The 23,989-nt window shown below is 40.4% G+C and overlaps 2 protein-coding genes and 1 non-coding gene across 3 annotated transcripts; 2 read left to right on the top strand and 1 right to left on the bottom strand.

Moving 5' to 3' along the window:
* The first annotated feature begins 3,970 nt into the window (after positions 1-3,970).
* Positions 3,971-10,703, top strand: LOC139949599 (uncharacterized). The gene is made up of 5 exons (XM_071948021.1): positions 3,971-4,046; positions 5,324-5,710; positions 6,659-7,003; positions 7,646-9,906; positions 10,362-10,703. The coding sequence occupies exons 1-5, from the start codon at positions 3,971-3,973 to the stop codon at positions 10,665-10,667; spliced, it is 3,375 nt and encodes a 1,124-aa protein (XP_071804122.1). The 3' UTR covers positions 10,668-10,703.
* Positions 10,704-10,975: 272 nt separating this feature from the next.
* LOC139950193 (U4 spliceosomal RNA) lies at positions 10,976-11,116 on the bottom strand. The gene has a single exon (XR_011787624.1). It is a non-coding gene; the product is annotated as a U4 spliceosomal RNA (small nuclear RNA).
* Positions 11,117-14,389: 3,273 nt separating this feature from the next.
* Positions 14,390-19,036, top strand: LOC139949610 (microfibril-associated glycoprotein 4-like). Its single transcript, XM_071948047.1, has 4 exons — positions 14,390-15,048; positions 15,822-15,961; positions 16,096-16,357; positions 17,387-19,036. The coding sequence occupies exons 1-4, from the start codon at positions 14,490-14,492 to the stop codon at positions 17,635-17,637; spliced, it is 1,212 nt and encodes a 403-aa protein (XP_071804148.1). The 5' UTR covers positions 14,390-14,489; the 3' UTR covers positions 17,638-19,036.
* The last annotated feature ends 4,953 nt before the right edge of the window (positions 19,037-23,989 follow it).

Below are 23,989 nucleotides of genomic sequence, written 5' to 3'. Positions count from 1 at the left end.
ATGCTTCCACCTTATGTTCCAACAACCCTGTGTTCAGACACCCCAATGTATTTCCTGAGCCTATTGGGTTTTGAACTGCTGCTATCTACCGGCAATCTCGGTGGTATTTTGGTAAGACACTGCTCTAGAATTGCAAGGGTCGTGGGTCCGGATCTTACCCGAGTAACATGCCTGAGAATTTTTTTCACACTGCAGGACTACGCTCTAAAAACTAAAGATTACTCTGCACGGTGAGTGAATACACTTTGAAAGTGTTGGATCCAGCGTATTGTTTGTTAAATCTAGCATTTTAAAGTTTTGATCGAACGCAAAAAGGGTTAATTCAACAATTTAAGTGTTATTTCAACATTTCTCAACAATATACCATGTAATTTGTTGGATCAGCTATTTAAACGTTAAACTGGCGCTTCAATTGTTGACTGAATACTTTTAAACGCTGGATTTAACATTGCTGGGATTCAACACTTTCAAAGTGTAGTTACTCACCAAACTCATACAAGTGTTAGATTCAACTCTTTAGTTTTTAGAGTGTATGGAACGCAGTGCTTATCATTGCATCGATGTAGGGCTAATATCAAAATTAGTAATCCCAACCTTGTTCCTAACCATGTTCCGACACCCAATTCCCTAATCCTAAACCTAATCCTAACTATGTTCCGACACCCAATATGTTTTCTTAATCCATAACCTAATCCTAACCATGTTCCGACACCCAATTAATTATATTTTCCTAATCCTAAACCTAATCCTAACTATGTTCCGACACCCAATATGTTTTCTTAATCCATAACCTAATCCTAACCATGTTCCGACACCCAATTAATTATATTTTCCTAATCCTGAACCTAATCCTAACTATGTGCCGACACTTCTCGTGTAATTTCCCAATCCTAACCCTAAGCCTTACCATGTTCCGACACCCAATGTATAAGTTCCTAATTCTAACCCCAACCCTAGCCCTAGCCCCATAAAGGACTCTTCCTTTGTGCTGTACGGTTGGCTTGTGTGTAAAGCGCTCGCCTCTCACCAAGGTGACCCCGGTTCGATTCCCGGTCAGGGCCATATGTGAGTTGAGTTGTGCGTTTGTTCTCTGCTGTGCCACGAGGGTTTTCCAGACCATCCGGTTTTCCTCCCTCAGGAAAAATCAAACACTTTCGATCTTGGCTGTGCTCCGTGGTCATAATGGGTTGATGTGGCTGGCAGCTGAATGCGCCCTTGCATGCCTGCTTCTCGAACACGTTGTAGCCGCGTCCTTCGCAATTCAGCTCTAAAAAACAGATACGAGGGTGTACGACCGCCAGGGCTAACCCCAACCGCAACCCCAACCTTAAAGACATGGACACTATTGGTAAATGTCAAAGACCAGTATTCTCACCTTTTTTTATCTCAACATAATTGCGCATAAAATAACAAACCTGTGAAAATTTGAGCTCACTTGGTCGTCGAAGTTGCGAGATAATAATGAAAGAAAAAACACCCTTGTCACACGAAGTTGTGTGCTTTCAGATGCTTGATTTCGAGACCACAAAATCTAATTCTGAGGTCTCGAAATCAAATTCGTAAAAATTTCTTCTTTCTCGAACACTACGTCACTTCAGAGGGAGCCGTTTCTCACAATGTTTTGTACTATCAACAGCTCTCCATTTCTCGTTATCAAGTAAGGTGTTATGCAAATACTATTTTGAATAGCTACTAATAGTATTCACGACACCCTAGCGCGTGTGGAGTTACCAAGAAAGGCGCTGTCGGAACACAGACCAGTCATCGATATAATTAATGCAACAAAAAGGTGTTGTTTTCTTTCATTATTCTCTTGTATCTTTGATGGACAATTAAGTCACAATTTTCACAGATTTGTTACTTTATGCGTGTTGGGATGCACCAATTAAGTGTAGAACACTGGCTTAACCAGCTAGTGACAATATTATCAAGGTGTCCTGGGGTCGATTTCACAAAGAGTTAGGACAAGTCCTAACTTAAAGGACCAGTCCTGTAGGAGATATTAAAACTTAAGGCTAGTCCTAAGTTAGGACGGGACAAGACCAACCATTGTGGCTTTAACAATTCTTCAACCGGGCTATGTTCCTTGACCCTATCCCAGTTGCCTCTCGATCTAAAGGTCAACTCAACATTGTTTTTCATGCAGTCCTACATTTTGTCCATCCTCCTTCGAAGGTCCCTCCCTCCGTTACGGAAGTGCCTCTTCCTCTACTTTACAGGGCCCAAATTTCATAGAGCTGCTAAGCACAACAATTTTCTTAGCATGAAGTTTCTTCCTTGATGAAAACAGGATTAACAACCAAATTTAAACGTGATTTTCAGGATGAGCAAACAACAGCTGAATACCAGTAACGAGGAATATACAACAAATTTAAATTTGGTTGGTAATCCTGTTTTTACCAAGGAAGAAATTTCATACTTAGTAAATTTGTGTGCTTAGCAGCTCTATGAAATTTGGCCCTGGTAGAGAACCCTTTGACCCATGTTGTCAATTCCGCCTTCACACTTGTTGTAGGGTGCAATCCACAATATTTTAAACACTAGATTAAAGAATAAAAATAGTTGGAACTTTTATGATTATCATAAAATTTGTATAAGTTTATTGCACTAACCTTTTTGTATTTTCTCTAAAGTTAGATTTATGCTTCTGGAACTTCGCTCTGAAATCTGTTAAAAAATTGTCTGTGTTTTTGGTGTTTATTTGTATTCATGACGCATAATCGATAAAACAGAATCAGGTTCAATCACCTGAGGATTGCAAACTGCTTAGCAGCCAAAAGGACCTAGCAAACATAATAGCAAAACATATTATAGTTTCAAAATAAATTTGTTAGTGGCATGCGTTTGACCCCAGCAGCGTCCCTCTCTTTTGCCTTCGAGAAAGACTCTGTTGTGGACAAATTGTCAGGCCACTAACTAATATTGATGGATAACACATGATCGATATTAGTAAACATAATGCACATGTTCAACTTTAGCAGTTTCTAAGCATCTGTGTTAACAATCTTTCTAGTCCCATTGACCTTTTACTCTCCTGTTATGTGTTGAAGGCACTGCACACTCTGGTAACAATTGTTTTCTTATACTTGGTAAAAGGAACACGTTGAATTGGATCGGTCGAGTTGGTCTTTGAAAAGAGTTCTGTAACCGTTTGTTATAAAATACATATGGGTAGAAAGAAGTTGTACAAGTATAATACAATGATATACACAAACATGCCTCGAAAATGCGTGGTTTTCATTTTACCTCGTCGACTAACACGGTCGGCCATCTATGGGAGTCGAATTTTTGACTCCCATAAATGGCCGACCGTGTTAGTTCGCGACGTAAAAGGAAAACCGTGCAATTTTGAGTGATACTTGTGCGGATCATTATATTCTACTTTCAAAACATCTTTCTTACCATATGCATTTCATAACAAACGGTTTCAAACGCTTTTTATTAGACCAACTCGTCCGATCCAAGGCAACGTGTTCCTTTAATCTCAACTATACAACACAATTACCAAACCAGTGAATGAATGCATCCCAATCCCAGCAATGCATACAATAACAAATCTGTAAAGATCTTGACTCAATTGTTCATCGAAGTTGCAGGAGATTTAGTGAAAGAAAAAACACACTTGTTGCACAGTTTGTGTGCTTTCAGATGCTCTAAAAAGGCTTCAGGCCTGAAGTCCTTTATTATTTGTGTGAGAAATTTCCTCTTAAAAAAAAAAAAAAAAAAAAAACGTTACTTCCGAGGGAGACGTTTAAAAAAAAGTTTTATACTACCAACAGCTCTGGACGTTACAACAATTTTTAGTTGTTATGTGCTATCAATTGGAGTAATTTATCAAGTGTCCATGCCTTTAAACTCAAGTGTTATTTACATTGCATTGCCAGTTCAATTTCAGATCGCCGCTATCACAGAGTCTTCTTTTGCTTTGTGAAACAGTTGACATCTACAGAGGGGCAACCAAGCTCCAATCATGTACACAGTCCCATTGCAACTCACGGTCTTCGGGATTCTTCTGAGTTTCAGATATGGAGAAACGCAACCCATTTGTGAGTAACATAAAACAGATTAAAGCCCGGTTCATACTTCCTGCGAATCGAATGCGATGCGCATGTTGACGTCACAGGGCTGTTTTCGCTGGTCAGATCAATCTTGGATGCGCCATTTTGGTGGTCAATGTCACTGTGCGTTACTCAGTGAAGTGTGCACTTTAGGCGACGCGTTTACACGTAAACCTCTTGGTCACCAAAATGGTGAGCACGGCGCACAGTTGCCGCGTGTGACGTGCGTGCAAGGGTCAATTTATTAGTGTAAAATTATGAGAGTAGGCCTACGGATATGAAAATGTTAACAACTTTTTGTTTTGGAATTCGAGACAGCCTTTGCCATAATATCTGACGTCACACTTCGAGGCTCGTGAATAACGCCAGAGACCGGCCGACGTGTACATGCACCTTTGACCTACATTCATTTTAGAGATACGCACACATTCTATACCAACATTACATGCAATGACATGCAGATTAGATATGAATGCACTGTATACAATACACATGTACGTGGACACAGCATGCAAGCTTTCCATATTCTGTGTTTTGATTGGTCGTCCGAGGTGACCTCAGACCAATCAAAACAAACTATAAAACGGTAGCTTTTAGTCACTGCATTGATCCAATGATATCATTGTATCCAATGGAATCAGTGGATCTGACCGGCAGGTAGGCCCTACCTGTCAATACCGGGGCCAAGTCTAAATCAAGACTAGCTCGAGGTCTACCAGTCATCTTATCTAAAGAAAGATTGTCATTATGTTGTAATTTTACTGTGGATGTAGACATACCTTGTCTAGGTGCTTAAGGGCAGTGGACACTATTGGTAATTACTCAAAATAATTATTAGCATAAAACCTTTCTTGGTGACGAGTAATGGGGAGAGGTTGATGGTATAAAACATTGTGAAAAACGGCTCCCTCTGAAGTGCCTTAGTTTTCGAGAAAGAAGTAATTTTCCACGAATTTGATTTCGAGACCTCAGATTTTGAACTTGAGGTCTCGAAATCAACCATCTAAACGCACACAACTTCGTGTGACAAGGGTGTTTTTTTTCTTTCATTATTATCTCGCAAGTTCGATGACCGATTGAGCTCAAATTTTCACAGGTTTGTTATTGTATGCATATGTTGAGATATACCAACTGTGAATGCTAGTCTTTGACAATTACCAAATGTGTCCAGTACCTTTAAAAGGCTAGGACAAGGATAAAGATATATTGTCATTATAATAAAAAAATTGAATAAAATAATCAAATTTAATTGTCATTTATTTCAGCGGCTGGAGGAAACATTGATTACCTGGACTTCCAACTTGTTAATGGAAGCGCCCCCAACGAGGGACGAGTCCTTGTTCGTTGGTCGCGCGATTCGCCATGGACTGCTCTATGTTACGACCAGTATTTGGACGAAACTGTTAACTTTCAGATCTGCAGAGGACTTGGTTTCCCGTTTGCTTGCAGTCACAGTCGATCAGGACCACTCCGCACTGATGACGCGTCCCTAGGGAACATAGAAAGTTCGGCGTTTTTGGTTAGTTGTTCTGCCAATGACATGGACTTCCGTGCAGGGGGGTGTGGACTGGAACCATTGCCCTTGCCTCCACCGCTAGTCGGACCGCTTTGCACGCACGAAGATGACATGTGGCTTACATGTGGATATGCAGGTAGGCATTGAGGAATTCAGTACAGACATAAATGTCTTTAATAGTTCACAATATTTAAACAAATTTCGGTGATGGTGTTCATAAACCCGACAGAGGGCGCACTCCTTGTTCTTGAGTTAATCGGCGCGGTTCACGACTGTAGTAAATTCTGTCCCTCCGGAGATTCGGTCCCCCCCATGGCAAACGATGTTCAAACGTATTCTGAGAGCGCCCTCTTTTGATTCATCCTCCTACAGCCCATGTTAATTTCCCATGGGTACAGAATCTCCGGTGGACAGAATCCCCTTGGATGTTGTAACCGATTTGGCGCCACAGCTATAGGGCTACGGTTGTTGCTGAGGGTGTAATGATATGGACGTCATATCTCAACGTATTGTGACGCGGAAATCTAGCCACGGACACGGCCTAAGAAGCTGTAAATCGAACCATGGGTTAGTGGCGCCCTCTGTTGTTTTGTCATGAAGACGCAAAACAGCCATAACAGCTCAGCAATAGTTTTGAGTCAAAAATTGAGTGAGAAGTTCTTAAAAACTACGTTACTTCAGAGGGAGCCTTTTCTCACATTGTTGTATATACCCTCAGCTCTCCAATGAACTGTTGGAAAAAAATATTCACTTCGCAGGCCGGTATGCTTTATTTTTGAAAGAGCAAGTAGGGCAACTAGGCATTTCTTCTTGGTACTGAGCAAACTTATGAAGACAATTTCTACTGAAGCATTTCAAGGGCATCACATGCAAAAACCAGGGGGCAATCGCCTCCATTGCCTCCATTGCTTAAAAAATGTGTGCTTATGTACAGGATACCGGTCCTAAACTGTACATGTGACATAACAGTTTGGCTGGTAACTTTATTTTGGTATTAAGCACAATTTTGTTGTGCTTAGCTACTTTTTACGTAAGCGGCTCTATGAAATAAGGCCCTGCGACTTTGTCTTTTTGTTTACTACAGGAATGCCAGACTTCGAACTTCGTCTCGTCGACAGCCCCTCAAGTAACGCCGATGATAACAAGCTACTTCAGGGTCGATGTGGCGCAAAACACGAATGGGGAGCCATTTGTAACAACTTTTTCCTCAGCTTAAAAGAAGGAGCCGTGGCCTGCAGGGAGCTGGGATTCTCTGACTTTGCCATAGGACAAGGGAGTGTAGGCTTGAGGGAGGTGGACAGGCAATACAGTACAAACTACACGCTGTTTGAAGACATGGGTTGCCGAGGGAATGAGACGAGCCTTACGGAATGTGAACATTACTCGCTCCGAGGGTGCCGTGGTTACATAACTCTGTCTTGTTTTAATGGTAAGAATGACATTTAGCTGCACGAGGTTTAGCTGCACGTTCCGCGTGAACGTGAACGTCAGAAAATTGTGTCGTTAAAATCTCACGTTTTTAGCATACGTGAAGTAACCATTTTTCACGTCAGGTACGTACGTGCACGCAGACGTCATAGGTTAGCAAGCAATACGCCCAAATTGGCGACATCACCCAGAAACAACGTTGACGTTGACATTCACGTGTTTTTCTCGCGTAACGTGCAGCTAAACCTCGCTAATAAGAATATTATACCAATGGTTTTAACCTTATACACCGATGGGGGTTAGCACTTTTTTGCCTGAAATGCTGTAGTCTTAGAGTAAAATAACAATTAAATTTCTCGCGAGACTAAAACCAGTGGGAAAATATATCATGGGGGTTTTCATAAGCGTAAACGTTCACTGGTTTGTTATTTTAAATGTACACGCCGGTCGTTCCCTTTCACTGTGGTCCTTCACATAACGTGTGGAAAGTAACTGGCGATATGCCCAAGACCATGTACACGTGCTTTCAGAACGTGTGTCACCGAAGTTTGATTTGAGTAAGAGTTCAAAACAAATTGCACGTAACCAAATTATTCTTAACTCACCTTTTATTAATTTTTATTGTATGTTTGTTGTTCCTTAGAAACAAAGGAGTACAATGATGTTGCGTATCTGTGTGGTTCCAAGCAGTTGTGCAACGAGCAGTGTGGCGGTAGACGCAACCATTTGGGCACTGGTGTTTTCCACTACTGCCATTGTGATGATCTCTGTGTAGTGTTTGACGATTGCTGCTATGACCACTCCGAAAGCTGTGACCCGGGGGTGCCACTCCTAGCACAAGCAGAGTTCACAGCGGACAATTTCAAATGCGTTTGGCTACCAGGGAGTGAGTTTACAAACATAGGGTACGTACTTGTCAGCCAATGTCCGGTTGGTTGGACTGATGCGGGCACCCGCGACTTGTGTGAGGGACCAGTGGATAGTGCTGACGTCATCAGGTCGCTACCAGTATACGACGAGCAGAACGTGGATTTCAAGAATATATATTGTGCATTGTGCAATGGGAGATCTTTTGATAGGTTGCAGAGGTGGGATGTGTCCGCAACTGACAGTGTGAACTTCTCATCCGGAGGGCAGTATTACCCAGGCCTCAATCAGTCCCTACCGACAAAGGGATGGCTAGTTACCCCGCCTAGTGGCCACTTGGTTATAAGAGAGTGTTCTGCACACCTCGTAGATACTTGCCTTTCTGAATTCCGCGGAAGCGAGATCGAGAAAGCCTGTTCAGCTTATTATGCACCTATAAGGGTTGACAACACTGAAACTAGATACCGGAATCCGCACTGTGCAATGTGTAACAGACAAACTGTTGAGCCACAGAACTCTTGCTTGGAACAAGTTTGCCCAGTAACCTGCGAACCAAGTCCTTTTGGACCATGTAGCGGTGTATGCAGTCCGTACGACGATTTCTTGACGATCGAGACTTTATTCTCACTGACACCCAACTCATTGGATGGTTCTCAATGCTCCGACGGTCAGATCTTTGACCCCTTCTTGTTGAAGTGTCGCGTTCTTACTTGTGCCACTGGGTATCACATTAGTGGTGACACGTGTGTAGCAGTACCTTCAGTTTCACCCTTTCCTGAAAACACAAATACATCTGTGGCGATGTGCCTGTCGGATCTTTGGTCAGGAAACAACGTCACTGGAAAGGATGTGTTCGCGACTGCTCAAATTTATTTACAAATTGACCCAAACACGTCTGCATCATCTATGTTTGTTTTGGTGAAGTCAGCTGAAGAAGCACTCCAATTCGAAATGGCTTTCGAAATTGTTGTCAAAGCTCCACAGAACAACACAGCAACTCTCGGTTCACAATTACTTTGTAACATTCACCAGCTTTTCATTGTATTGCCGTTTACTTTCAACGAATCAAGTGTCTGCAATAACAACACACTTATTAGAAACGAGATACTACCAGACTACGGAAATGATAGCCTACTAATTGTAACACAATTTCTGAATGCATCCACAGAGGCAAAGTATACGAAAACAAAGGTATCATCAACTTGTCTTCAAATCGGAGAGCTGAATTGTTCATCTCTTCTAGTCCTGCCGGATGCTGAATACCAAGTAACAAAAGATGCAAGTATACATGTAGTCGCAACTGATCAAAGTATCTCCACATCCGAATATGTTCTCCTTGAAGATGGTAAAGCTGTTGTTTGTTCATACATAGCACCAGCTGAGGAAGGATTGGAACCTCGGATAAGACGAGCCATTTCTTTTGTTGGAAGCTGCTTGTCTCTCTTTGCTTTGTTCGCTACGTTTGTGACATACTGCGTTTTTTCAGAACTCCGGAATATGGCGGGAAAGTGTACCATGAATCTTGCTGCTGCGTTATTCACCGCCATTCTGTTGTTTCTACTCGCCGGTGTCCTTAACCAGGATCACGGTGCCTGCGTATTTGGAGCAGTCGTAGCGCACTTCGCCTGGCTAGCAGCTTTCTGCTGGATGACGGTGCTCTCGTTCAACGTAGCTCGCACGATAAGCTCAATGGTACCAAGACGTGGTAAGAACATCGGACTAGACTGGGCGTTTATCCTTTACATGAGCCTCGCTTGGGGTTTGCCTTTCATCATCATCATCATTTGCCTGATCCTGCACTTCTGCAACTGCGCAGGTGCGGACTTGATCTACGCCCAGGATGATATCTGCTGGATCACTGATACCACGGCTCGGGTCGTCGCCTTTGTGGTACCGGTTTCGGCGAGTCTGTTCATAACCACATGTCTGTTCATCTTCACTATAGTGTATCTTCGCAGAACAAGGCAGTCAACCCGAGCAGCTCGAAGGCAAGGAACTATCGACGCAGCCCGTGAGGAACTTTCCATCTATGCAAAGGTATTAGTCCAAGTTTTATTTATTTATATATTTATTTATTTACTTATTTATTTTCGTAATTAACCCAGGGTTAGCCAAATCAGCTATTAAAAGAACTGGTTTACATTTGGGCCCTGCGTATTAGATTTAAAAAGAAACCATAAGTCAACATATTATTGGAAAAAAGGAGAAGGGACTCGTTCTTTGGCTCGGGTCTTTATCCCACGGCCACGACCCTGCCAGTTTTAAACGGCAGTTTAAGAATAATAATAATAAACTACAGCATTTATAAGGCGCACTTTACTGAAAAAGAGGAACATTCAAAGGCGCCGGTCAAGTTTTATCAAGGTGTTGGAAAGCAAGCAAGAACTCGTCCCTGACCTCTTATTCCCTTATTCTATGGCTTTTTTGAAATGTTAGACGTGTGGTGACTTTCAGATGAATGAACCAGTGCCTTTATTTTCTTCATTTCACAGCTTTGCTGCCTCGTTGGCCTCACATGGCTCTTTGGTTTCTTGAGTCAATCTGTAACGGGTATCCTCGCCTTCTCCTACATCTACCTCATCCTCAACTATCTCCAAGGAGTCTTCATCTTCTTTGCCTTCTGCTTCAACCAGAAAGTCAGGGGTCTCTGGGCAGAGAAACTCAGTGTGCAACGATTTGCTGAAAGCAAAGCAGTGCCGTCTCGACTGAGAAAAAGCTTAATGAAGAAATCAACGGAGAACACTGCGCTTGCATCAAGTACTGTTGTTAGTTCTAATACTGTTGATAGTATGCTTTGAATTAGTCTGGTCCCCTGCTTTTCCTCCGCAAAAGGATTGGCCGTATCTGAATTGTCTTCTTACAGCTACGGCTGTTGCTAAGGGTGTTGCCAAGGGTGTCCAATACCTCAACGCATGATGAAGCGGAGATATAGATGTAGCCATATAGCTGTTGCCGCCAATTTGGATACGGCCATAAAGACATTAATTGGTCTAAAAACAAACCACCAAAATGGAATTCATTTGGACCACCAGCCCATCGATGTTTTCACAAGAAAGTGACGTGAGCGTAATTGTATATTTTTGTTCTGACTTTGATCACAAATTAGCTTCCGGAGAGGCTTTTAAAAATTGCATAAGCCGACGATATTTCACGTCGTCATTGCGGGGTATTGGGATAAGTTTTCAACTAGCAATAATCGCACCTCGGTTGAACCTCATTGGTTACGATATCGCCTCTGCGCAAAGATGACCTCTGAAGAGTTTACGATGAGACTACATCGAGGCTTACCACGTTGAGTCCATGGTGCCCAAGTATCATGAATGTTAACATCAACGTATAGTATACGTCTCAACATTGTGTGAACATTCTTCTTTTGAGTCTGAGAAATAACATTTGGAAAGTTTTTTTCTAAAACACAATTCAGCCTTTGGCTGTGAAGTTTGAATGTTTAGAAAAAACTATACTTATAATAATACAACAAGAGAGGAAGAATCGGGACATTTTAAAACCCGATGTGATTTTTAAGTTTCAAGGGATGTTACTTTTTATCATCATTAGATTATAAGTTTTGTTCATTTGTTTTTAATTTATTTGTTTCCTCAAAACCTACAAAGTTTTATGTAAAGCAGTGATCTTAGACGAGTTTTTCTTATTAATTTTGTAATGCACTTTTGTATGTTTAGTTGTTTTAGTTAGTGACCTCTTCAGTGTGTGCTTTTACTCTATGGTATTGAAAGGAAAATTACAGAATTGTTGTCTTTTTCTCGCTAAAACAGTTGCTGGCAGTGTAAGCATTTATGTAATTCAGCATTTACATAAACTGACAAACCTGTAGAAGTTTGAGATCGATCGGCCATCTGGGTTACAAAAGAAAAGTGAACAACCGAGTAGGCTACACAATTTGCATGACATCGTTAACAAAAATGAACAAAACGCCCACTGAGCGATAAACTCCAAACAAGAAAATTATTTTAATTTTGTTTCATCAAATTATGACATTTTAGACAGAAATGTTTCACGGAATGTTTTCTACCATCATCATCATTAGACAGTAAGTTTGATGTCAGTCAGTAATCTTAGACGAGTTTTATCTTACATATTCTGCAATGTTCCTTTAATTAAAGGAACATGTTGCCTTGGATCGGTCGAGTTGGTCTTTGAAAATCGTTCTGTAACCGTTTGTTGTAAAATGTGTATGGTTAGAAAGATATTGTAAAAGTAGAATACAATGATCTACACAAATGTGCCTCGAAATTGCGTGGTTTTCTTTTTACCCGTCGACTAACACGGTCGGCCATTTATGGGAGTCAAAATTTTGACTCCCATAAATGGCCGACCGTGATAGTTCGCGACGTAAAAGGAAAACCGTGCAGTTTCGAGTTATACTTGTGTGGATCATTATATTCTACTTTTAAAACATCTTTCTAACCATATGCATTTCATAACAAACGGTTTCAAACGCTTTTAATAGACCAACTCGACCGATCCAAGGCAACGTGTTCCTTTAAAGGCACTGTACACGTTTGGTAATTGTCAAAGACAAACGTTCTCTCTTGGTGTATCCCATAGTGAAAATTTGGGCTCAATTGGTCATCAAAGTTGCGAGAAAATGATGAAAGAAAAACACCCTTGTTGGACGAATTTGTGTGCTTTCAGTTAGGAATAGAAGACTTCTGGCTAGAAGTCATTTATTATTTTAGTGATAAATTACCTCTTTCTCAAAAACTACGTTACTTCAGAGGGAGTCGTTTCCCACAATGTTTTATACCATCAACAAGCTCTCCAATGCTCGTTACCAAGTCAGTTTTTAAGTTAATATTTGTTTTGAGTAATTACCAAACGTGTACCTTCCCTTTAACTATTTGTTTACTGACTAAATGGTTTACAAACGTGATTTCCCGTTGCAGCGTTTCGAGATTTGTGTATAAAACGACATATTAAAATAATAAAAATTATTGTTATTAGTATTGGTACTATATTAACGAGGTGGCCAGTAGAGTTTTGTTAGAAAATAAAGACTTGACTGAAAACAATCCTTAAAACTCAAAGATTCTTTCGATCAGGCCGTTGTCGTTATCGCAATAAAGCGCATCTTGACAAAACTGACAAAACTTTATATTTCTGGATAGCCGCAAGCGATGATATTTTCATGTTGGTCAGAACTTTTATTGGAATAGCCTATATTTAAATTTCTCTAATTTCTTTCCGAAAAAGGTATACTTATATTTTTGTTGAAGCATACAAATTATTATATCAAGTAACAAACAACAATGGATAGTGAGACCGCCAACATAGGGCCGGGGAGCTCAGTTGGTAGAGCGCCGGTATGTTAAACTGGAGGTCGTTGGTTTAAATCCCGCATCAGTAGTTGTTGTCTCTGACACAAATGATTATAATCAGTTTGGCGCATGAATGTTTGACTATTTAGTGAGTTGCACTCTTGAGCGGGTTAGGTGGTCCAAATAAATTGCGCTGCCTAGAGGTTGTTTTTAATTTAATTGTATGTATTTTTTAGTGATGTGCTTGTTAATAAATTTATCAATTAAATATTGTTTTTATTTATTGAAAATAATAATAAAAATTACAGATTATTTTAGAGAGTGCTAAATACGGAAGTTTCTGTAAGCGCTTTAACCAGATTGACTAAACAGATAGGTTTTAAGTTGAGATTTATAAGTGTCCCATGAGGGAGCTGCTTGAATGTGGTTGGGTGGTTTGTTCCTAAGTGTTGGAGCTATAACTGAAAAGACTCGATCGCCATAGCGTGTCATGGTGCGGGGTCCCAGGGAAAGCTGGAAATGAGCTATTGTAGAATACCTATTGGTGGAGAGCGCGTCACGTGGGTGGGTATAAACCTTTGTTTATGACCGGTAAAAAGTGTTAATTCATAGGCGTGACACGCCACCTTGCACCTGTTCTTTTTAAGACAATTTCTTTATTCCTATTGGTCGAGAGCAACGGCTGAAACAGCTGTGCCACATCACGCGATACGCGCGACGCGCACAGCATTCCCTTATAAGGAGTTGTTTACCCGAGGGCGGCGGAGGGCTTTACCATTTCATAGTTGGAGGGGTGTTGTGTTGCAAAAAATCATTGAGCAATTATAATTTTTTATTTATTTTTTTTAATTACTTATCTGGCAGCGGAGTTTTGTATTCGTTGTAAACCAAACCAAACCGTATTGCATGGTCGTGTGAACTGAGTATAGGCCCCGATAAGCGCACCCCCATTGGAGATTTTAGGGGAAAAAAAACAGCAACCACACACTTTTTCTTTTTTTTTTTCTTTTTTTACCTATCTGGCAGCGGAATTTTGTATTCGTTGTAAACCAAACCAACCGTATTGCAGGGTATTGTGAATTTAGTAAAGGCCCTAACGGGCGCTACACCGCTGCTGTACTCAGTGCACCCCCGTTGGAGAATTTAGTGCACAATGTACTTCCTCTTACTTGCTTATTTAAGGCAATGGTTAAATAAAAAAAAACCTTTGTTGAGCTGGGCTTTTGGTTCGTGCATGACAAAGAAACACGTCATATTGTGCGTCAGTGTAGGGTAAAAATTTGTAAAGAAACAAATCATTGTTTTCACGGTGAGCCAAACATTTCTGTTATTGTGCCACGTATGTTCAACCATCAAGGCCATTTTGTCAGTGCGAGGGTTGTCCACAATTATAGTTACTTGGTTTCAGTCTGCATTAAAATGGATCCCGCATGTGTAAAAATGACCATTTTGGTCTTCATAGCCGTGTTTGCTAGTAGAGCAAGATCCCAAACTCAGCAAAGCATTGGGCCATATCCAACAAGCGAGACTGAACGATGTGTGTGCCAGCCAAACATCACGGTCAATCCGCCCGTTTGCGGACGCTCCTTTCCAGTGAACTCCGTTGCAGGCTGCAACTGTACGACCGTCCAGGAAATACTACGAACAGTATCGACCAACCAAGAAACTGTTGCGTCGGAGCTAGAGGATACCAGACGTATGGTTGGTGAGGTGCAGGTAACGGTATCGACCAACCAAGAAACTGTTTCGTCAGAGTTACAAGATACAAAACGTGAAGTGGAAGATGTGCAAGTAACAGTGTCTACAAATCATGAAAATGTGACCAGTGAGATACAGGGTCTCAAACGACAGCTGGAAGAACTGCACCTTTTGGTTTCAACCTTAGTGGAATTCCCTCGAGGTAGGTTTTTTTTTTTTTTTTTTTTTTAATGTTCATAAAGTTCGGCTCCAACAAGATTCGTTTTTCCATCGGAGGGGGAATTTTATTCAAACTTCTTTAATGTACAAAACTACACAAACTATTTGTAAAACCAACTAATTTTAGAACTTCATGTAAAGAAAAAACAGCAAATGGCAAAAACAGGAAATTTTGTAATGGCATTTAGTTTGTACTTGACAATAAAAAAAGCTCTCATTTGGTATTAAGTTCATCTAGTAAGGTGTTATTCTTAACAAAGAAAATTTTTCCAAACACTAAAGAACAATCAATTTCTTTTTTAAATATTAATAAACGTTTGGCTGTCCTTTATCTTCTTGCGATATATAAACACGGCAACGAAATGAGTATAATGTTAATAGCAGATGATCATTTTCTATTAATCTAAAACTTGGTCAAAGATCTCATTTAAAATAATAACCGAAGATTGTTCTCTTGATAATAGTTTACTATGAAGAAACTTTGTTTGTTTCAAGTTGGACAAGTTATCATCATACACATGGGGGCGTTTTGGCGGGGTCGCAATCAATAACTGATTAACCGACGGCGGCCGATTCAACCGAAACATTTATTGGTTATGAAATCCAACAAAATATTCAAACGTGCGTTTCTGAAGTTAAAGTAATTCATGTGCAAAGTTAAATTTCCTTGCAAACTAATTTGACGAAGAACTGACTAATATACATTTTAGATACGGGAATAAAAAGTCAATATTTTGTTACTTCGCACTTGTACAGTGACCCGGCCTCCGAAGGATTGTTCCGAGATTCTTGCGAGTGGTGTATCGATCAGTGGCGTGTACACGGTTCAACCTCTAGGATCAGGTGTGGATTTCCAGGTATATTGTGATATGGTGACAGACGGTGGTGGATGGACGGTAAGTTAACACGCTTATGAATGAATGAATGAGAATTCCCGTCTTTAAAAGTGTCTATTGCATTTTGTGTAGAAGGAAATTGAACAAAGTCAAAAGGGCTAAATGTATTAATGACAAAAAACTTGTTATTATAGGTTTTCCAGCGGCGGAAGGACGGCAGTGTTGATTTCTATTTGGACTTTGCCAACTACAGCCGGGGCTTTGGGAATCTAGAGGGAGAGTTTTGGCTGGGTAATGACAACTTGCACCGTCTGACCGCTCAGGGCGAATATGAACTCCGAGTAGATCTGTCAGACTTCGAGAACGAAACCAGATATGCATTCTATGACTCTTTTAGCATCGCTGATGTTACTGACAACTATAGGCTGACACTGGGAAATTACTCCGGGACCGCAGGTAATAAATAAATCAGTAACTTTCCAGCTAAATGCTTGAGCGTGGAATCTATTTCTAATAGTTTTGTGCATTACAGTAACAAAATAATCTTCCTGTGTGGACATAATCAACTCCTGGATTTTCGGTGATATCTGATAAATGTAACCACCTTTTGAAGTGAAAATTTAAAATGTTAGTTTAACTGTGATACACCGGGTGGGTCATAAAAAAACGCAATCATTGGATGGGAGCTATTATTTTGAAGACTATTAGTAGTTGTCAAAGTCCTGTCTTCTCACTTGCTGTATCTCAATATATGAATCTAATAACAAACCTGTCAAAATTTGAGCCAGATTGGTCGTCGGAGTTGCGAGATAACTATGAAAGAAAAAACCTTGTCAAACGAAGTTGTGTGTTTTCAGATGCTTGAATTCGAGACCTCAAATTCTAAACTTGGTCTCGAAATCAAATTCGTGGAAAATTACTTCTTTCTCGAAAACTACGTCACTTCAGAGGGAGCCGTTTCTCACAATGTTTTATACTGTCAACCTCTTCCCATTACTCGTTACCAAGAAAGGTTTTATGATGATAATTACTTTGAGTAATTACCAATAGTGTCCACTGCCTTTAAGAACAAGATAAATCTTGAAAAATAATGTCCATATAATTCGCCTCTATCAATCACCCCATCCATTCACCATTATGAAGATAAATCCTTGATCTACTTAGAAATGGACATTATTTGTTTAAGATTTATCTTGTTCCTAAAATAACAACTCCCATCCAATGATTGCGTTTTCTTTTTACTCACCCGGTATATATAATTTAAACAATGAATCGTGTAAACCAAAGGTGTACGTTTGCTTTACTGAAAGAACGACTGATTAAATCCAGAAAGGTTTCAAAAATATTGCTTTTGTTATTGAAGTTAAAATTTGAGACAAATCGAAACAAAGTACAATCAATAATAAAATAAGTGTCATATAAAAACACCATAAACCCCGTCCTTTTTTCGGGTGTCCTAAAATTATAGCAATGTCTTTGTTTCAGGTGACTCGCTGAGTAGACACAATAACCAGCAGTTCTCGACTAAAGATCGAGACAACGATGTAATCAGCGGGAATTGCGCCCAGATATACCGCGGTGCCTGGTGGTACTACAACTGCCACGATTCTAATCTTAACGGGGAGTATCTCGGTGGCACCACGACTGCTTATGCTCGGGGAGTTGTTTGGGTATACTGGAAGGGGTATTCTTACTCACTCAAAACCTCCGAGATGAAAATACGACGCACTCCATAATAAGAACACCATACCACTCATTTACGTTGCCGCCCACTTGTTAAAGTCATTATCAGTACTGGAAGGGTCGATACAGACAAATAAGTAGCATGTGACGAATAAGTGACCGGCCTTAATGTACAAGGAATCATTTAATGGTCAACATTCAATTCTGCGAAGAATGAACAGAAACAGTTTAGAGTGGATGTTCTGTAGAAACCATAACGACATTTAAATGGGAAGGTATTTAATCAAAACAAATATTAATTAAAAACTGAATTGATAATGAGCATTGGAGAGCTGTTGATAGTATAAAACATTGTGAGAAACGGCTCCCTCTGAAGTAGCATAGATTTTGAGAAAGAGGTAATTTCTCACTAAAATAATAAAAGACTATTAGCTAGAAGTATTTTATTCTTATCTGAAAGGACACAAATTCGTCCAACAAGGGTTGTTTTTTCCATCATTTTCTCGCAACTTCGATGACCGATTGAGCCCAAATTTTCACAGGCTTGTTATTTTATGGTTATGAAGGGATACACCAAGTGAGAAGACTTGTCTTTGACAATTACCAAACGTGTACCCTCCCTTTAACCAGTTATTAATAATTTAAACAATAAACAATACAACTTGTAAAAACACACACATTTAGACTCAGTCAGACAACCTGGTATTCCATTCCATAGGGTGTAAAGACTAAACTATGATTAAAAATCATAGGCCTTCAATTATTAACTTACCAGGTAGGCTACAACAGGTACACTACCTTCTAAACACTTTCACGAACAGAAATAAGGTACCAGTATTTTTTGTTCAGTGTAGTGGAACTGTTTACAGTTTCTTCCATCAATTAATACCTTCTTTAATATTTCTATAAACATTTTTTTTGAGTGATGGAACCCAAAATGTACTGGCCAATTGATAAATATTTACAGTTGTATGTATGTGTTGTTAAAGGCAGTGGACACTATTGGTAATTACTCAAAATAATTATTAGCATAAAACCATTCTTGGTAACGAGTAATGGGGAGAGGTTGATAGTATAAAACATTGTGAGAAACGGCTTCCTCTGAAGTAATGTAGTTTTCGGGAAAGAAGCAATTTTCCACGAATTTGATTTCGATACCTCAGATTTAGAATTTGAGGTCTCGAAATCAAGCATCTGAAAGGGCACAACTTCGCGTGACAAGGGTGTTTTTTCTTTCATTATTATCTCGCAACTTCGACGACCGATAGAGCTCAAATTTTCACAGGTTTGTTATTTTATGCATGTTGAGATACACCAAGTGAGAAGACTGGTCTTGGACAATGACCAATAGTGTCCAGTGTCTTTAAAACAATTGATGAAAAGACATAAGTGTGATAGAAGTAACAAACCATTTACGTTTTATGTCTGCATATGTCTTTTGGGTGGTGGGAAAAAGGTTTTAATCATTTTTTTCGTAGTCGAAGTAAAAAAGTTTTCTTCTTACTTGAAACATGAACAACTTGCTTATTGTTGACTAATTAAAGTTGTTAAAACAATTTATGAAAAGTCACCAATGTGATTGAAATAACAGACCATTTACGAACCTTATGTTTGCATTATGTCTTTTGGGTTGATGGGAAAAAGGTTTTTGATCTAGCAAGGCATGCTGGGAAAAAATGGCGCGGCGAGATCGATCACCCCTGTGAACGAGGTTGCTTCGTGACCAATGAGTCCCTATGGCACCTAACTAAACTGCGCCAATAAAGTATCTAAACACTTACAAAAAGTCAGATTTATCGGAACCTGAATTAGTATGCCAAAGAATAATTATTCATTTCTATTCACCGTTAATTTCTGCACATTTTGACACATCTTGTGTTGCGCTATGATGTTGTTTGGTGGATTTATGGACACTTGAGTGGCTTAGGTCGAATTTCAAAAGTTGCAAAAGCCCCTATTCACCCCAATTCGATCCAGAAGGGAACTCACACAAGCCTCACACACAGACAAAATCAAGACAAAAGACACAAACTCGTTTCGTTTACTTGACCATGAAATTTATGGCCGTATCTTTAACTCTAAAACTGCTGATATCCTGTCCTCAATACTTGGTGTGTCCTCCATCACTGTTAACGGCAATGAGTCGTCTTCTCATACTCCAAACGAGACATCTGATCTGTCCCTGGTCAATCCCCTGCCATTTCCTGATCAGGATGCGTCGCAATCCCTCGAGAGTGGTGTCAGGCTTGATGGACTTGTTCACTTTCTTCTGCTGCAGAAGTCACACTCGGGCGGCCACTCCTTGGCAGGTTGTCCACATTTCCCTGAGCTTGGTAGCCATTCCACCATTTTACTGACCGTCGCTGGTGACGTTCCAACTTGATGAGCTGCAGCTCGAATCGACATACCGGCTTCTATCAAACCAACGATCCGTCCTCTTTCCTGTTTGGTCAGTTGAGCCATCTTTCCTGTTATGGCCATCTTTCCTGTTATCTTGAAACACCTTTCCCTGTCTTACCATAATCAGGGATTCTGGCTCTTAACCCATTTTGTTGTATGCCACCCATCTTTGACCCCTTTGCTTGGTTACTGACAATTATTGCTGATGTTCATCGCAACCGATTTATCCAAAACGCGACAAACAAATCATTTATAAAGGGCAGGCAAAAGAAACGCTGATCTTACTCGTCACAATACAACGATTTAGCTTGAATAGGGGCTTTTGCAACTTTTGAAATTCGACCTTAAGCCACTCAAGTGCCCATAAATCCATCAAACAACATCGTAGCGCAACATAAGATGTGTCAAAATGTGCAGAAATTAACGGTGAATAGAAATGAATAATTATTTTTTGGCATACTATTTCAGGTTCCGATATATCTGACCATTTGTAAGTGTTTAGATACTTTATTGGCGCAGTTTATTTCCTCTCTTGTTTACCATGGAGACTCACTGGCACACGCACGAACCACAGACATATAATACCTAAGTTCTTTATGTCTGTGGCACCGTGAACAGTCATTTCTCAAAATGTAAATTGCGCCCTCAATCGCATGCAGGCCCCGCGTACCGTGCGTGCACCACCCGGCAACTTTAAAACCAGTCCGCGTCCCGTGTCGGAAGAAGACAGTGATGATGAGCCCATCGCCTCGACATCGACAGCATCCTCTTCAGTTCGTTCTCCCCCAGGTCTGAAATTCTACGAAGTCCCCTGTACCATGGCTCGTAATCGATTTACTGCAATCCTTCGATTTTTCCACCTCGCCAACAACAAAGATGTGGAGGACGACTTTCCCCGTGACAAACTGTCAAAAGTAGTCTTGAACCTTTCGCAGGGACTCGAACATAAATGGCATTGCATCTACATGGACAATTGGTTTACTAGCCCGGCTCTGTTCTCCAAGTTGTCTGACCTAGGATTCGGAGCTTGTGGAACTGTGCGCTAAACCACCCTAGGGATACCCAATGTTGCAAACCCCAAGAAGTTCCCCATGAAAAGCGCAGCAGATCCCAAATTTATCAGAAAGCAGGTCAACTATGCGTTTAGTGGCAGGACACAAAACATGTCACTCTCCTGTCACACTATGGCGATTGCAGTGTGTTACGTACGACCAACTCACAAGGTTAAACCCTAATTAAAAAAAGGGAAAACCAGCAACTGACAAAGGCAACGGTTGAAACATTCTGTGTACATTAACAATTAATTAAGTAATGTATTTACACAATCAAAGCTTACAAAGGGTGATGACAAAATGAAGTTAGATACAGCATAAATCAAGGCATAATTCATCAATGAACTGAATCAGTATAACAAAGTAAGAATTCGGCCGAATGTCAATGAAATCAGAATATTTAAAGAAATACCATTAAGTTGTGCTCAACCGACCCAGGAGTGCTCGGGAACGGGGAGTCCGGCGCTCACCACCGGTAGGTAGCCTTCGGTAGTACGGTAGACCATCACGGTTAAGGTAGTCCGAAACCCTCAGTACCACGCCCAAAGGATTCCTGTCCCGTCAGTAGCGCCGTCAGACCCCATGGAGAAGTAATGAACATCACATCCCCGGTCAGCAACCCGCATCCCGTCCTGAGCTTCCCATAATTCCTCAAGCATGACCACGTCTTGAATGAAAGTAAGTGCCATTATTAAAGCACACAGGTGGGGAAAGTAAGTAAAGAAAGGAAGATACGGCTCAGCAAACACACATGCTGGCTATAGGTTTAAAGGTACAAACTGTGACCATAATAACAAGTGTCACTAGTAAAGAGATTCGCAGACGGAAAACTTCAACAGGACATTGTGATATCCAAAAACCGTGCATAGTCGACGATTACAATAAATACATGGGAGGCACGGATCTGGCAGGACAATTGTGCACGTACTAAACTCACAGCCACAGTACACTAAAAAGGTGGAAACGAGTATTTATCACAATCCTTGACATCTGTTTGCTTAAAGGGAAGGTACACGTTTGGTAATTACTCAAAACAAATATTAACTTAAAAACTGACTTGGTAACGAGCATTGGAGAGCTGTTGATTGTGAGAAACGGCTCCCTCTGAAGTAACGTAGATTTTGAAATAGAGGTAATTTCCTAATAAAATTATAAAAGACTTCTAGCTAGAAGTCTTTTATTCCTATCTGGAGCACACAAATTCGTCCAACAAAGGTGTTTTTGCTTTCATCATTTTCTCCCAACTCTGATGACCAATTGAGCTCAAATTTTCACAGGTTTGTTATTTTATGCATAATTTTGCGTTATTTTACACCAAGTGAGAACACTGGTCTTTGACAATTACCAATAGTGTACCTTCCCTTTAAAGTCACCTGAAAGTGGTATTTTGTCAAAATAAAGCTTTTGTCACAAAAATACGTGTTTTGATGAGTGGAATATGAAATAACAGTTAAATAAGGTTCTAAAATATTAGTTTCCATTTTATTTACAAATTTAAAAGTAGACCCGACCCGAGAGGGCGCTGTTCGTGACGTCAATCGAGGCGCGATACTTGAAGAGAAAATGTGTAGTCTGGCCCCGTACACTACGTCTGGATATCTGATCGGTTTGATGCCTACGTACAGAACTACGGTCACGGAGAAGACTGCACGCACTGTATGGCAGCTGTGCGGATGGTCCACTCGGATTACCCAGCACGGGAAATCGCATGCAGTGCAAACACAAGATAGTGAAGCTTGGCGCAAGCTTAAAACATGCCCTCGAAGTTGAAACAATACCCGATTTTTTTCGCGTAAGGCAAATGCTCCTTTAGGTTCGTCACGTCTTTCAGGTACCTTCTTCGACTTCTCACAAGCAGGAAAAAATTGTAAGGATGGCGTCATGTTTTAGAAAAGAACTTTTCTCTTCATGTCATAAATGTGTGGTGTATTCCGGATTCTCGAAGCACGACGGCGCGAAATATTTGCTGCACAGCGCTGGAAAATACGTCGAACCGGACCACTTTGCAAACTGACCACATCTTTAGTGCTGCATCCAGCAGCAATACTCCTGGTCGACATTGCCGGAAAAATGCAAGATTATTACTTTTTTTCGAAACGGACAAACTCACGACTAGGACTTGCATGTAATTGCACGTACGTGGGTTCGATGCTCGATCGAGGCAGAGTCTCAAAAATGTTATTGTTCAGAAACATGTACTCTAATGTTTGAAAAAAAATATATATATTTCCAGGTGACTTTAATGCTAATGTCGTATACAACGGCATTCATATAAACGAGAGCTTGTCCACTTTGGATTTTCGGGTCAAGGTGATAGAGGGACTTATTTCTACCTTGGAGTACAACCCAGTTCATCATGCCAGTTAACTGTCACATGGTTCAAACGCCCTTTCAAGTCAGCACTTTCCTGGTCCGAATGTTGGCGGGAAAAAACGCGACTGTGTTGTACGCAGTTCGACCTCTAATAGCAAAAAAGTCACTCGATATGTAAACAATATGTAAAGCCAATGTGTGTTATACCATGTTTTGAGAATAAATAAATCAAACGATAAATAAGGTAAACAAATTAAACAATATATCAAGCCAGTTATGTAAACAATGTGTAAAGCCAATGTGTGTTATACCCACAGACATATAGAACGGGATAATCTGTCGTGTTTTTGTGAATTGTTTTCTTTCTTTTTGAAGCCATTTTTTACGTATACATTTCTCTTTTTAAAATTTGAGTTGCACCGTTTTTGTTCATACAAAACGACAGATATGCTCTTTATTTCAATGTACTGCTACCTTACTTATATCAATACTTTTCAGATAAGGCCGAACAAGACTGAGTTTCAGAAGCCCTTTGGACTAATATATCTTTTCAAACCAAGGTCACACATGAAAAACCACACCAACCCCTGCAGATAAAACCGGGCAAAATCTCATTAAAGCGCATGGGTTGCGGGTAGAC

The sequence above is a fragment of the Asterias amurensis genome, chromosome 17, assembly GCF_032118995.1.
Source record: "Asterias amurensis chromosome 17, ASM3211899v1".
Lineage (NCBI taxonomy): Eukaryota > Metazoa > Echinodermata > Asteroidea > Forcipulatida > Asteriidae > Asterias > Asterias amurensis.
The sequence above is the reverse complement of the archived record's forward strand: the minus strand, read 5'-3'. Positions and strand labels throughout refer to the sequence as shown.